Source organism: Diuraphis noxia, unplaced genomic scaffold (genome assembly GCF_037042655.1).
Source record: "Diuraphis noxia isolate RWA-SAM2 unplaced genomic scaffold, SU_Dnox_SAM2 contig0001, whole genome shotgun sequence".
In the NCBI taxonomy this organism is placed as follows: Eukaryota; Metazoa; Arthropoda; class Insecta; order Hemiptera; family Aphididae; genus Diuraphis; species Diuraphis noxia.
In genome coordinates, this window is record NW_028301711.1 from 25977560 (window position 1) to 25990651 (window position 13092).

Consider the following 13092-nt stretch of genomic DNA (forward strand, 5'->3'; position numbering starts at 1 on the left):
AAATTCTGAAATAAAACAAGAAAGTAATAATAATGTGAGTCTCCGTACTTCATATTAGAGACGCTAAATAAAGTTTAATACTTAGAAGAGTTATTTAAATTGTGTATCAATCTTGATAGTGGGGCATTCCTGGAGAAGTTAGATTTATTGGTAGATGTATAGAAAGTAATTTGAAGCCTAGTATTGCTAGGAATACAAAAAATCGCTTAACTCAGAATCCTCGTTGCATCAACTCGGCCTTCGATCAAATGCTGAATAAAAGTGATACCAAAATTATCATGCCTGACTGAGAGAGAATCTAGTCTAAGCGCTTGCCTAAGAGGCCTGTAATCATGTGGTGCATGACGAATGCTGAGGCAATAACCGGCGAAGCGCATAAAACAGTTTTGAACATGACCTATTCAACAAATGTCAGCGGCGATATAAGGTGACCAAACAGCAGATTCATATTTAATAATCGAACGGACTAATGCTTTAGCTTTATAGAGAGCCAAAAGGCAATTAGCAGAACTAAAGTTGACTGAGTGACGTCTGATAAATCCTAAAACATGAAAGGCTTTACTAGTCTCCCTAGAATCCTGTACCTGGCTGACACGTTGAATAGCTATACCTCCTAGCTTATAGTCAAAATAAATCACTGACTTGGAGCGATGAAAAGACATTACTTTGCATTTAGAGATGTTTAGAGATAAATTAAAAGTATTGCACCAATTGGTAAATTTATCTAGGGTGTTTAAAAGAGTGAGACAATCGTAATTAGTGGTTATCCTTTGAACATTTTTAGAATCATCTGCAACAATTAGAAGACAACAAGGGGAAATCGCTGAGCACATGATATTTATAAAAATATTATATAATAGGGGGCCTAAATGGCTACCCTGCGGAACTCCGGATGACGCTCGGAAAATATCCAAAGACTTGCCGAAGAGGCTAACGAATTATCGACGATCACTAAGGTAAGAACTGTTACATAATCTGATATTTTTTGATATTTACTAATGTGATAAGAATGTGATCATTCACATAACCTAACATTCTAAGATGCCAGTACTGTTTCTTTTTCGTTAATAAAACCACCACGCAGATTAACTTAATTAATATATTATTTTGCATCTGTTCCAATCTATTAAAATAACCAACGTCAGGTTAATAGCATAAGACGTAACATGGCGCAGTCGGTAGGATATTTAATTATTCCATAATTAGAGTGTATAAATTAAAATTAATAAGTAATAAAACGGTGGAGTTCGAAAAACCAGCAATTCTAAAACTGGACGGAGACGTGGAGTCAAATTTCGAATATTTCGACAAGAAGTCGAGATATTTTTCACAGCAACTGACACCACTAAGAAATCGAAAGAAACTCAAGTGGCTAGACTTTTGAACATAATGGGTGCAGAAGCTAGAAAAATATATTTCCAAATAAAAGACGACATTGAAGAACAAACAGTAAATGCAATATTGGACGCACTGAAACTAAGATGCATACCAAAAAGAAATCTGGTAATGTCTCAATTCAAATTCTTTCAAAGAAGGCAAAACCAATCAGAACCGTTTGACAAATATTACACAGATCTAAAAGAACTTGTAAAACATTGTCAGTTTAAAGATGCTGAAAACAGTTGTTGTGTACTTAAATTGTATTGGGTATTCAAAATAAAGAAACTCAACAAAAGCTACTAGAGAAAAATCTGGATTTAGAGCAAACTGTGCAATTCTGTCAGTCCATTGAATTATTGGAGAAAAGTAGGCAAAAGATCGAATCAACATCAGTCATCGGCAAGGAAGGGGTATCAGTAAACAGAGCAGAAGTTAAGTCGTTCAAGCAGCATCATAACAAGGATTTTAAAGATAAGCAGTTGTATAAAAATAAAAAATAACAGTGATGTTAATAAACATAGTTACAAAGATGTAAAATACTTATGTAAAAAATGTAATGATGAACATAATGGTCCAAAAAGTTGTCCAGCATTTGGGAAAAAGTGTAGTAATCATTTTGCTGTAGGTTGCAAAAATAAAAAAGTGAGAACAGTAGATTTTGGAAGTTCAGACAGTAGTGATGAGTACTTCAATATTAATAGTATAGCAAGAGTTCTTAATGAGGAAAATAACTTAGCAAAAGAAAAATGGACACAATTAATACAAATTAATAATTTGAATGTGGAAATAAAACTTGATATAGGCGCTGAAGTTAGTATACTACCCTATAGTTTCTATAACAAGTTGATACCAAAGCCTACAATTGAAAAGTGTGAAGTAAGAATAGAAACATTTGGAGGATATTTAATAGAACCATTAGGTACAATACAGGTAGAATGTCAATAAGCTCAGAGTGAAATGAAAATAAAAGGAAAATGTCTTGTTGTTGATGATACGGTTAAACATGGGCAATGTAAAAATAATATCTAATAATGATGATGCAAAACTAATGCAATGTGAATTAATATAATATATATAAAATAATACAATATGCATAGTTATAAATAAATAAAATCGGTATGTTTTTTTAGACTACCTGCACTGGCAGAATCGATAAACCTTATCCCCAAGTATAAAAAGGTCTGGCGGAATCGATAAACCCCAGCAAATATACGGTCAGTAGTTCACAGTTCACGCTTTACTCCGTTATTTAAGTGCATGTCTCCAAAACATTATACATATTAAATAAAATGCTCGTATTAGTCAACAACGATACTTTTTATGCGAAAACCACCTGATTTGGTTTGTCTAACCAAAGGTAGGTTAACAGTTAACACCCACTTCATTATTTCTAATGTTTAATGATGACGAATAGCGTCTGTAAGACTGAGACTACATACACGGCGGTGTTGCGCTCTCTTAACACGTTAAATACTCTTATTGTCGACTAAAAAAATTGTAATATTTAAATAATGCATATTTTAAAATACGTGCATTCTTGTGTGTGAATGTTACCTATAATATAATCTTACGATTTAATAGTGGTACCAGGGGGTGGAGTTACCAACCGCCAGTTTGTTTGAAGCGGAATCTTAGTCGATAAAATTAAAATATTTTGTCAATTTTTGTCATTTTTTTTACCCTTTATTAAATTATTATCAGTTCCTTAATCTTATTAGTATTATACATTTTCGCTAATAACATAAGAAGTAAATTTTTTCGTAACTAGTACTTAAATTATAAAAAAATATTTGATTGGATATTGTAAAATTATATAATATATTATTCAACATAAAGAACGTCATACTATTTTATTTAAAAGAATTAAGAAAATCTATATTTTTTCGATATTCATATTTGAATTGAAAGACAAATAAAAATTTTGGGTAAGGATTAATAGGTTAGACTCTGAGCCAGAAAAACCTTAAATTTGTTTATAAAATGAATGAAAATTTTTGCGATTAACCAAAGACTTTTGGCATGTTTGCTTTTGATTTTGGATTTTTTTTTAATTTTTAATCTTAAACTGACAAATAAAAATAAAAATATGTTATAAATAAATATCAATTTTTTAAATTTCGATCTAAAAAAAATGCCTTAAGCTGACAAATAAGTGATAAATGTATTGATTTTACAATGATGTGTGTGTTTATTTTTATTTATCAAATTTAATTCCACGTAAGTTTATTCTGTGACAAAAAACTCAAAGAAATATAGTAATTATAATTTATATAATTTTATATTTTATATTTTTAATTAATGTGGGACAACGTTGCATAAAAATTAACAGGTAAAAGGTTCTCAATCGTGTTCTCAAGGCCGTAACTGGGGGGGGGAGGACCCCCCCCCCCCCCCCCCAATTTTTAAAAAGTAGGAAAATTTTAACGGTGAATATAGTTTATAAACTATAAATTGTATTAAATAATAATTGTATATTTTTGTTAAAACAGTAATTTAAAATAAGATTAAATTTATCATTTTATTTTATTTCAACGCCGTAATAAAGATTAGGATCAATAGATACGATTAGGTACTAGCATTTATAATAAATGGTACTAGTTACAATAAAATGTGATTGTCACAACTCACAGGTGAAATAAACTTATATATGAAATACGGGGCAGAAAATCCAAATTATTTAAGATTATAAAACAAGAATATAACTATATATTGTGTGTATTGTAAAACATTCATTTTACTGCTGTTCGTGCTCACGTAAAGTGTGTAGTATTACCATACTATATAGAGTATAGATAAATTAAAAAGTACCTTTTACTTTATTTATTTTAGACTGATGATGTCCCCACTATTTAAAAAAATGTTCCCCCCCCCCCCGAATTTTTTTGCCAGTTACGGCGGTGTTCTACCCCAATTTTTGACCTAAATCTAGTCTTAATAATTTTTGTATTAAAGGATAAAAAATTAACTTAATTTAATTCAATACAAATAACGTATACTACATCATAATATCATAATATGTAAATATTTTAAGTAGGTACCTGGTACCTATAACTAGTGTTGTTTGGATTTTCAATAATATTTATAATTTTAGTTTTGATATAATATAGTATGGCTATATTTTGATCACCAAGTAACCAAACTAAATGTATTAAACAAACATTAATAATAATGATAATAATATAACATTGTTTAATATCTAAATCAATATTGATAAAATATAAAACAAATATGGATGGTTTGCCTTTCATACCAGGATTTCGTTTTAATGACATAACAGTAAGTAACCATAAAATATGGAATTCATTATAGGCAGGTACGCTTGACAAACCCATAGTATTTAATATGAAATTATTATATATACACAAATCGTTATTTTTTCATATTTTATTATGTTTAATGCAGAAACAATATTTCAATTTGAGTGCTCAATTCCAATGGAAAAATGGATATGCCATTCCTAAAGTTAAGTCAACGGGTATTGGAAAGAGTGTACTCGACATTGACACCGTCTTGTATGGTGAAAAATTTGACATCACTGGGTACGTACACACTATAGAAACCTAAATTTTACGTTTAATAATCGCATATAATATGTTAATCCAATATTTTCGCCTACTTAATTGTTTGAATAATACATTCAAAAGAACAGTGTTCTTACGTATTTAGTGTGAGTCGAGCAGTCATAACCTAAAAAAGAACCAATATAACACGAACATTTAAAAAATAATGTTTCTATCTAAATAACAAGTTTATTCCAGCTAAGTAACATTAATTAGGTACAAATCTACCATGAAAAACTTAAAGCATCTTTTTGAAAAGCACGTGAGTAATACATAGGTTGCTAATTGAAAAAAAAAAATTAAAAATTAATTAAAGTACTTATTTACTCAAATATATTTTAAGTATTCTTTACAACACTGTTTATAGCTCGCATCTACCAAGCTGTTTCCTATACTGGTTCATAGCTTTGAATTTTAATACCTAACCATAGGTCGAACCCGGGAGTAATTTCAAACCTTGTCGTAAAAACTAAAAACTAAAAATACGAATAGCTTATGAATATATATAATTATATGAAGCAACGATAATAATATAACGTGATGGCTTATTATAATTTACCTTTTATACATCATTTATATTTATATAGTTATTATTATATCAGTAATCATGTATAATAAATTAGTTAATTTAATATGAATTATAAAATATTGTAGGATGGCGATAACGCTTTAATAAGAATTTTACAAATCTGATTGATATAGTTGGTACAGACATAATGTATTTACATACAAAAAATAATAAAATCTAAATAAAGATAGTATAAATAAAACTCTGATAAAGTGATAACACTATTAAAATCTATGAAGATCCTAAATAATGTATATATAATATATATATATATATAGATAATCGAACAAATGAAGAAGTGGTTCGAAGTTCGAAAAATAAAAAAATAAAATAAAAAATAAAAAATTCGAACTGGAAAAAAAACTGTTCAAACTTATCTAAATTGTATCGAATTCAACTTACTGAACTTTTAAAAATGTGAAATATATCATGTCAATAAAATTATGACAACTACTATAAAAAACATATAGTTTCAAAATAATCAAATATTCATCTTTACGAAAATAACATTTTATTTTTTATTCTTTTTGTATTATTGTTTTGGATTTTGATTTGATTGTTCTGGTTTTGAACTGATCTAATACTAATTACTAGTATTTGATTAGGTTCAAAAACTGAACAGTTTGTAAAATTGCAAATTTTATGCATATATTTGTATGTTGAATTTACACTTTATAGTTACGATCCAACATTGACATATGGAAAAGCCAAAGACGATCCGAAACCAATTGCACTACCAAATTTCGTTAAGTTCGATAGAAAATGTCTTTCCTTCATTGGATACACCAAAGATAACGTAGATAATTCACCACTAGTGACGTTTCGAGTGCGCAGAGTTAAAATTACTTACTTCTTGGTTGATGACACTATTACCGTCCAGGAATCAGTTATTAAGGTTATATTATTTCTATATTATTCCTAAAATATTTAATCCTCAAATTCTATTTTCTAGTAACAAATAGCTAACAAAAGACCTGTATATTTTAAACTTTTAACGCACTTTATAGCTGCTACACACTATGTAAACTTATCATATTATTAAGGTATGAATTATTTTGTTACATAAACTTAAATTTTTTTTATAAAATGGCTACCTCTATTTACTTAAGGTACAATAAAACTTTAAAAAACCATTTAAAAATCTTGAATTATATTTTAGAAATAATAGTGTAGTATAATATTATGTACATTTCATAATATTTAATTATAGGTATCAAAATATATAAATTAATTAATAGAAACAATATCAGTAGTTGAATAGTAAGTAATAATTAAATTATTGAGGTTAACACGGTCAATATGAGGTGAAAAAATATTTTATTCAAGAGAATTTTAATATTTACATTAGTGTGCACGTATTGTCTAACACATTTGGTTTTTAAAAATTTGTACTTTATCAAATGTTCATAAGACAAATGTATTGGTTTTTCTCATGTAGCGAAGGAAAACATTTGGTCATTAGTAATTCATGTATTTCGATTGATCCATTTCTGACATTTTTGTATATTAAAAATGGCTGTATATTATTTTTGTTTTAGTTATTTACCACCCTAATTTTTAAAGATAAACACTTGTATTAAAGTTATGTTACTTGTTATTTATGGTTAAAATGAATTGGCTAAAAAGCTAAAATTAACTATAATCAATAATATTTTTTTCTAGATGTTATATTTATAATTTTTAAACTAATTTAATAGCTTAATTCTAGTATACATTTTAATGAAAATACAGAATTTCATGTTAAGAGAATGTCAACACACTATTAGTTTTTTCTCTCTGATCTACACACGTCACAGCAAATTTACGTTTAGTAGAACCACCCCTGTATTATTACTTCTAATATTAGAACCAAACTTTAAGTTAAGAATATTCATATATATATCTACGCGTTGGCTGTTTTATGATATGTTAATTTTTATTTAAGTTATGCATAGGTAGGTTAGTATTGTTATTTATTACAATTAAAAATGCTTATAAATAGTATACAAATTAAAAAATTATAAAAATCCAACGTAGAGACACAGGTAATGTTCTTAACGTATACGTTATAAGGTGTAAGAATATGTGAATTCACTCTATTATTAAAAGTAACAACATAGGGTATTAAGGTTGGTTCTGTTAAACGAAAATTTGCTCTGATGTGGATAGGTTATAGAGAAAGATCATTTTTATTTTGTTATGAAGTAAATTTATTTAGTTAACTGTATCTTAAACGTTTTTGTTTTTGAAATGTTGTTCGTTACGTTTCTTTAAATTAAATAAAAGAAACACTTAGAAAATTATTAATTTTCGGATCATTTTAAATCAATTCCTATTTTATCCAACCAACTACCAGATTAGATTAGCCTATTTTAACCCGTCATCCAGCTATAATGAGGCAGAACATAATTTTCAAAGAAAATTAAAAACAAAAATATGGTTTAAGGAATACCTACTTAAATAGATTACATAGATTCTTTAGGGTCATAGAATGGAAAGTGTTTTGGTTTAAAAAAGTTTATTAAGTTTAATATTTTAAAAGCTACGAGCTAATTTCTTTTAGGATTCCCATTTTACCTATATCTTTCCATATCCACGTGATAAGGAAATATAGATACATATCTACTATTACCATTAAAAAAAAAAATGCAATTAGTTAATTGTGCGTAAACATTTTACGGAAATCAAAATATGTAAGTATTTAATATTTTGGTATTCACCGGTACTCAGTCTTTGTTTTACAGAAAGTCGAAATCGAATTCGTGGTCTTGTGTGTAAATAATTTGACGATATAAGTAAAGTTGATATAAAGATATTCTGGGTTTATTGAACAAATAGATACTTTTAATAAGTGTTACAAAAAAATTATGTTGGTATAGTCGTATAGACGAAGTATTAGGTATATATATAGATATGATATTTATACAGCATATATATCGTAGATATAGGAGGGCAATTAAGATGCAAATCGCAAGGCATTATTTTCAATAATAAAGTATATCTTGGTAGGTAATAATTTTGAAGAAAACGAATATCAGTAATCTTATGATATTATGAAACGCCATTAGAATTTTCACAGATAGATATTAGTAGATAAAAAATATTATTTTTTTTCATCTTGCAGAATGCGGGATATGTCCAAGGATGCGTACTTAAACGCGGTCAGATACCGAATCCGTACATCGAAGGCAGGTTTTGGCACTGGTCCGACTTCATCATCGGCGAGGAAATTAGTTTCTACGGAACTACGTACAAGTTGTGCAGCTGCGATCAGTTCACCAGAAAATATTTGACGAGTATGGGCGTGGTGGTGGGTGACAATGAACCCGTGATCGAAGACCCTTATATCGCAATGAGACAGATGAATCTACAGCGAGAAACCGAAAAATCTAAAACGCCGATTTTGGCGCCTGACAGTAATTTTGCCGAGGAGAAGCTTAGAAAATTTTTGGAGTACGACGGGGTGGTGCTTAGGTATGTCTAACTTGTGTTTAAAATAATAAAGGCCACTCAATGATATTATGTACATTGAACAATATTACCCGATTACCAACTCGTGGTTTTCGTGTTCAAGAGCGTTGATTGTTTCTAACAATAATTTAGTACATTTGTGGAATCTATTTGGGTACCATACTATTTTAATATAATAATTCGATATTTAATACAATTTATAGGTTTTACGCAACCTGGAATACTGACATTTCAGATCCCACAGAGGGTAAGTACTTCGTAATCGTTTATTATCTAACTGACGACCGGTTGGAAATCAGTGAATCAAAAACCATGGGTAATAAATGTAAGCTGAATCAATCTAGTGTGTTTTTAAGCAAAATTAAATTACCCAAAAACTGGTCAAATTTACCATGTAAGTAAAGATACTTTTACATTACCTTAGTACCTACAATCGTTATAATTATCTAATATTTATGTATGTTATCGGAAATGTTGACAATTTAGGAAATAATGACAGTTCCTAGGAAATGATGACAATTCCTAATAGCGGAAGGAAATTATATCATCGCCTAGGAATTGTCATAATTTCCGTACTTTTTTAGGCAATGTTATCACTAGGGCTCGGATGTTTATGAAATTGCATATTTTTTTCTATTTATTCAATTTAATGCTAACCTAGGTACAAATTTAATTCATGTTTTACTGAATCAAATAATACTATTTTTACTTTACATAGTTTTGTGTTTTTATTAGCTAAAAATACATATTTTATAATTTTATTTATTTATATTAGAGTAGTTTTAAGTGCATAAACATTCGAGCCCTAGTTACCACGTATCGGTTCTTACACGAAAGCATTGGCGATTATTATGTTGCAGGTCATGTGGCTTTACAATGTAAAGCTATTATAACGATAACTATTAATTAACTCGGAATGGTGAGATGCTAAACACCATTATACAGCCATTACTGTCAATACTGTCTCCGTGTTCTATAAAAAAATATCAAGTGGGTAATGACTGATATCGTTAAAATGGTTGATTGGAAAATGTCATGGCTATCACATAGGTATCGCATAATATGTTTAACGTACCATTTACGTGTTTTATTAAAAGTGTCCCTACCTGTCCATACAATACGGTCCGCTTAGTAGTGTGTGCCTATCTTCTTAGGACAGTACGCATTATTTCGTTAAAATGGATTTGAATAAAATGCGAAATGAATTTAATAAAGTGATTAAAAAAAAAAAATATTTAATTTTTTATTAATTATTGATCGTTGATTATTTTTTAGTGTAATAGCAGGGTAATTAATAATTGTGACAGATTAAATTAAAATATCTAAGAAAAATGGCATAATATGGCATCTTTGCCTGACAACGTTAGGAAATGATAACATGAACTAGGCAATGATATCATTTCCTAGGAACTGTCATCATTTCCTAAATGACAACATTTCCGGTAACATGTATATGTTATGTTAGCGCCATATCAAGGTAATAGATAAGATTATCGCATTAGGTACGAAATTCTGTAAGATTGCGACCGTTTCTCACCATCATTTACCTTTCTTCCCTGCGTGATATTATTGTTATTTTTTCTGTATTTATTGAGTTTATTTCTATGCTGAACTATCTTTCTATTTTATCATGTATTTTTTCGCAATCAATGTCCTTATTATTATTATTGATCTTCTTGTTGTTTCGTTGTTCTTTTCCATTGTACAGTTGTTTTTAAATGCAGTGTAACTGCTATTACGGCATGAAACCATTTTTCGTTTATATTATATCAAAACTGTTATCATGTGATAATGTGCCTACAAACACGTAAAATTTAAAGAAAATACCTACATACACGGTATCATCAGTAATGAAGTTAGTTTTTTCTTTAATAGTTGTCCTCGCCACGATCACCTTCTTCATAATCAATGTTGTGGTTCGAGAATTGGTTGTCGGGGTGCTCTACTCACGATTATCTTTTAAGCCACACGTCTGCGTAAGACACCCAGATTGGCATCTCTCGTAAACACTGTTTGCTGCTCAAGATTTCAGTAGCTTTAGCTTAATTTTAAGGATTGGTCTTTGTCGTGTGAGCTTGGTGGTGAACTGAGTCGATCAAAGAGACTTTCTCAGCCATAACTAATTCAACTTGCTTAAATTTATTAGGTTATTTTAGGCCTATCCATAAGAATGACCGATGTAGTCAGTTGAGTTGTTAATTTTGACGGTCTCGGCTAGATGCCAAAATTCAAAATATAGTTTTATACATTTTTGAGTGGTACTTCGGTAGATAGTCCTCCAGTTCTATCGAGGCAATATTCATTTGTATTATATATATTATATATATGTATGATTTAAACAAAATACTGCAGATATTAAGATATTGGCTTAGAATGCTTAGATTGATATTTGCCAATATTGATACGTAATTTTACTTTTTCAATTTTTCAATTTCCAGTAAACTTCCCATATATTTATTTAGAAGCAGGAGTTGAAGAATACCGAGAATATTATGAAATAAAAGATTTCATAATAGGAAAAACAATAAATGTATTGGGTCGTAGGTACGTAATAAACTAAGCTATTTAATCAAAAGTCTGGAATACTTAAATTTTTGTTAAATTTTCAGATTTGTACTATATGACTGTGATCCGTTTACTAGGGATTATTTCAAAGACGTTTTGAAAATTATTCAACCTGAACCCATCCAACCAATAAAAATAAAAGACAATAGTTTAACTGTGACTAAACTGGTATCTACCTAGTTATTATATAGAAAACCAATTGTTAAAAGTAATTTTAGTAATTTTGTACTTTTAATGATGGTTATACATACTAGCCGATACCACCTTATACTGGTATTGGTGATCCAGACGATACGCGTCAGAATTGTTTATCACTTGTACCTAAACCACCGAAAACTTTGGACTTTGTTACGTTTGTACTTAACGCAAGTAAAAAACTCAGATATAAATTGAAAATGGTACCCGTGTATGAAATAGACAACCTTCGTGATTTCATCATGGAATTTTGTCTTGGCAATGATCAAATGTGTATAGTTGAATTAGCTAGTAAGAATAGTGGATTTAATAAAGGACGGTTCATGTCAGCTTCACGATTACGAAAACCTGGCACGAGTGTAGATGAAAATCAGTTCTATGGGCCCAAAGATTTTGCTATCGGTAATATGTATATGATATAATATAATCATACAATTTAATAAATTTGAGGATATGCACATTTTTAATATTATAAAATTATTACACGATAATTTGTGTCAAATACTTGAATATAAAATAAAACTCTATCACTTATAAATGATCTTAAATTATAATTAATTGTGTTATAGGCGCTGAATTGTATGTAAAAGGTTTGGTATTTATAATTACCGAGTTGGACTTGTGGTCGTACAATTACATGATTGAAAATAAAGATATGTTTACACAAGATGCAATTGATGGAGCTAAACGTTTTTTGGAAAGTAAAAATTTGTTGAGCAGTTCAGAAAATGTGGACGTCTGATAATTGAGAATTAAAATATTAGTGCAATGAAGGCCACACATTTTATCACCTACCTAACTTTTTACATTGTAACAACTTTTAATGTTAGAAAATGAAATTCAATAAATAAAATTAAAAAGCTAAATACCATACTTATAATTACAATGACTGTAAGTTTATAGGTAGTAGGTACCTACCTATTAAACTTCAATAAAACATTTAGAAATATTTAATGAGAACTATAGGTATTAATATGAATAATTAAGTCATAATAAGTTATTGTGATAAATAACAATGAATACTCTTGAAATTTAACCTTTTTAATTTTCTTTATTTGTAGACTGAAAGTTGTCATTTAACCAATGTGTTTTGCTTTGCTTTATAACTTACCTATAACTCTTCGCGTTGTACCTACTAGTTTCTAAATTGAAGACTTCAGTGTTTGGGGGGCAAGGTCACCGAGACTCAAAAGGGCTGGAGAGTTGTGGATTAACATATTACAATATAAATAATTTGTCTCAGGACCGAAAGATAATAAAACATTCATTTATCATATAATAATAATAACAATCTCATGTATTACAAACATGTGGGATGTGGTGATAGTGTGACTCCGTAGTCGGGAAGAAGAGAAAGAAAAAAAGTTATGGAGG

General features: G+C 29.1%; 1 protein-coding gene across 1 annotated transcript; it reads left to right on the top strand.

The window, feature by feature from the left end:
* Positions 1-4608: 4608 nt before the first annotated feature.
* LOC149060388 (EF-hand domain-containing protein 1-like) lies at positions 4609-12460 on the top strand. The gene is made up of 9 exons (XM_089228943.1): positions 4609-4656; positions 4783-4919; positions 6187-6403; positions 8612-8961; positions 9162-9352; positions 11397-11502; positions 11568-11691; positions 11778-12120; positions 12288-12460. The coding sequence occupies exons 1-9, from the start codon at positions 4609-4611 to the stop codon at positions 12458-12460; spliced, it is 1689 nt and encodes a 562-aa protein (XP_089085069.1).
* Positions 12461-13092: the final 632 nt, after the last annotated feature.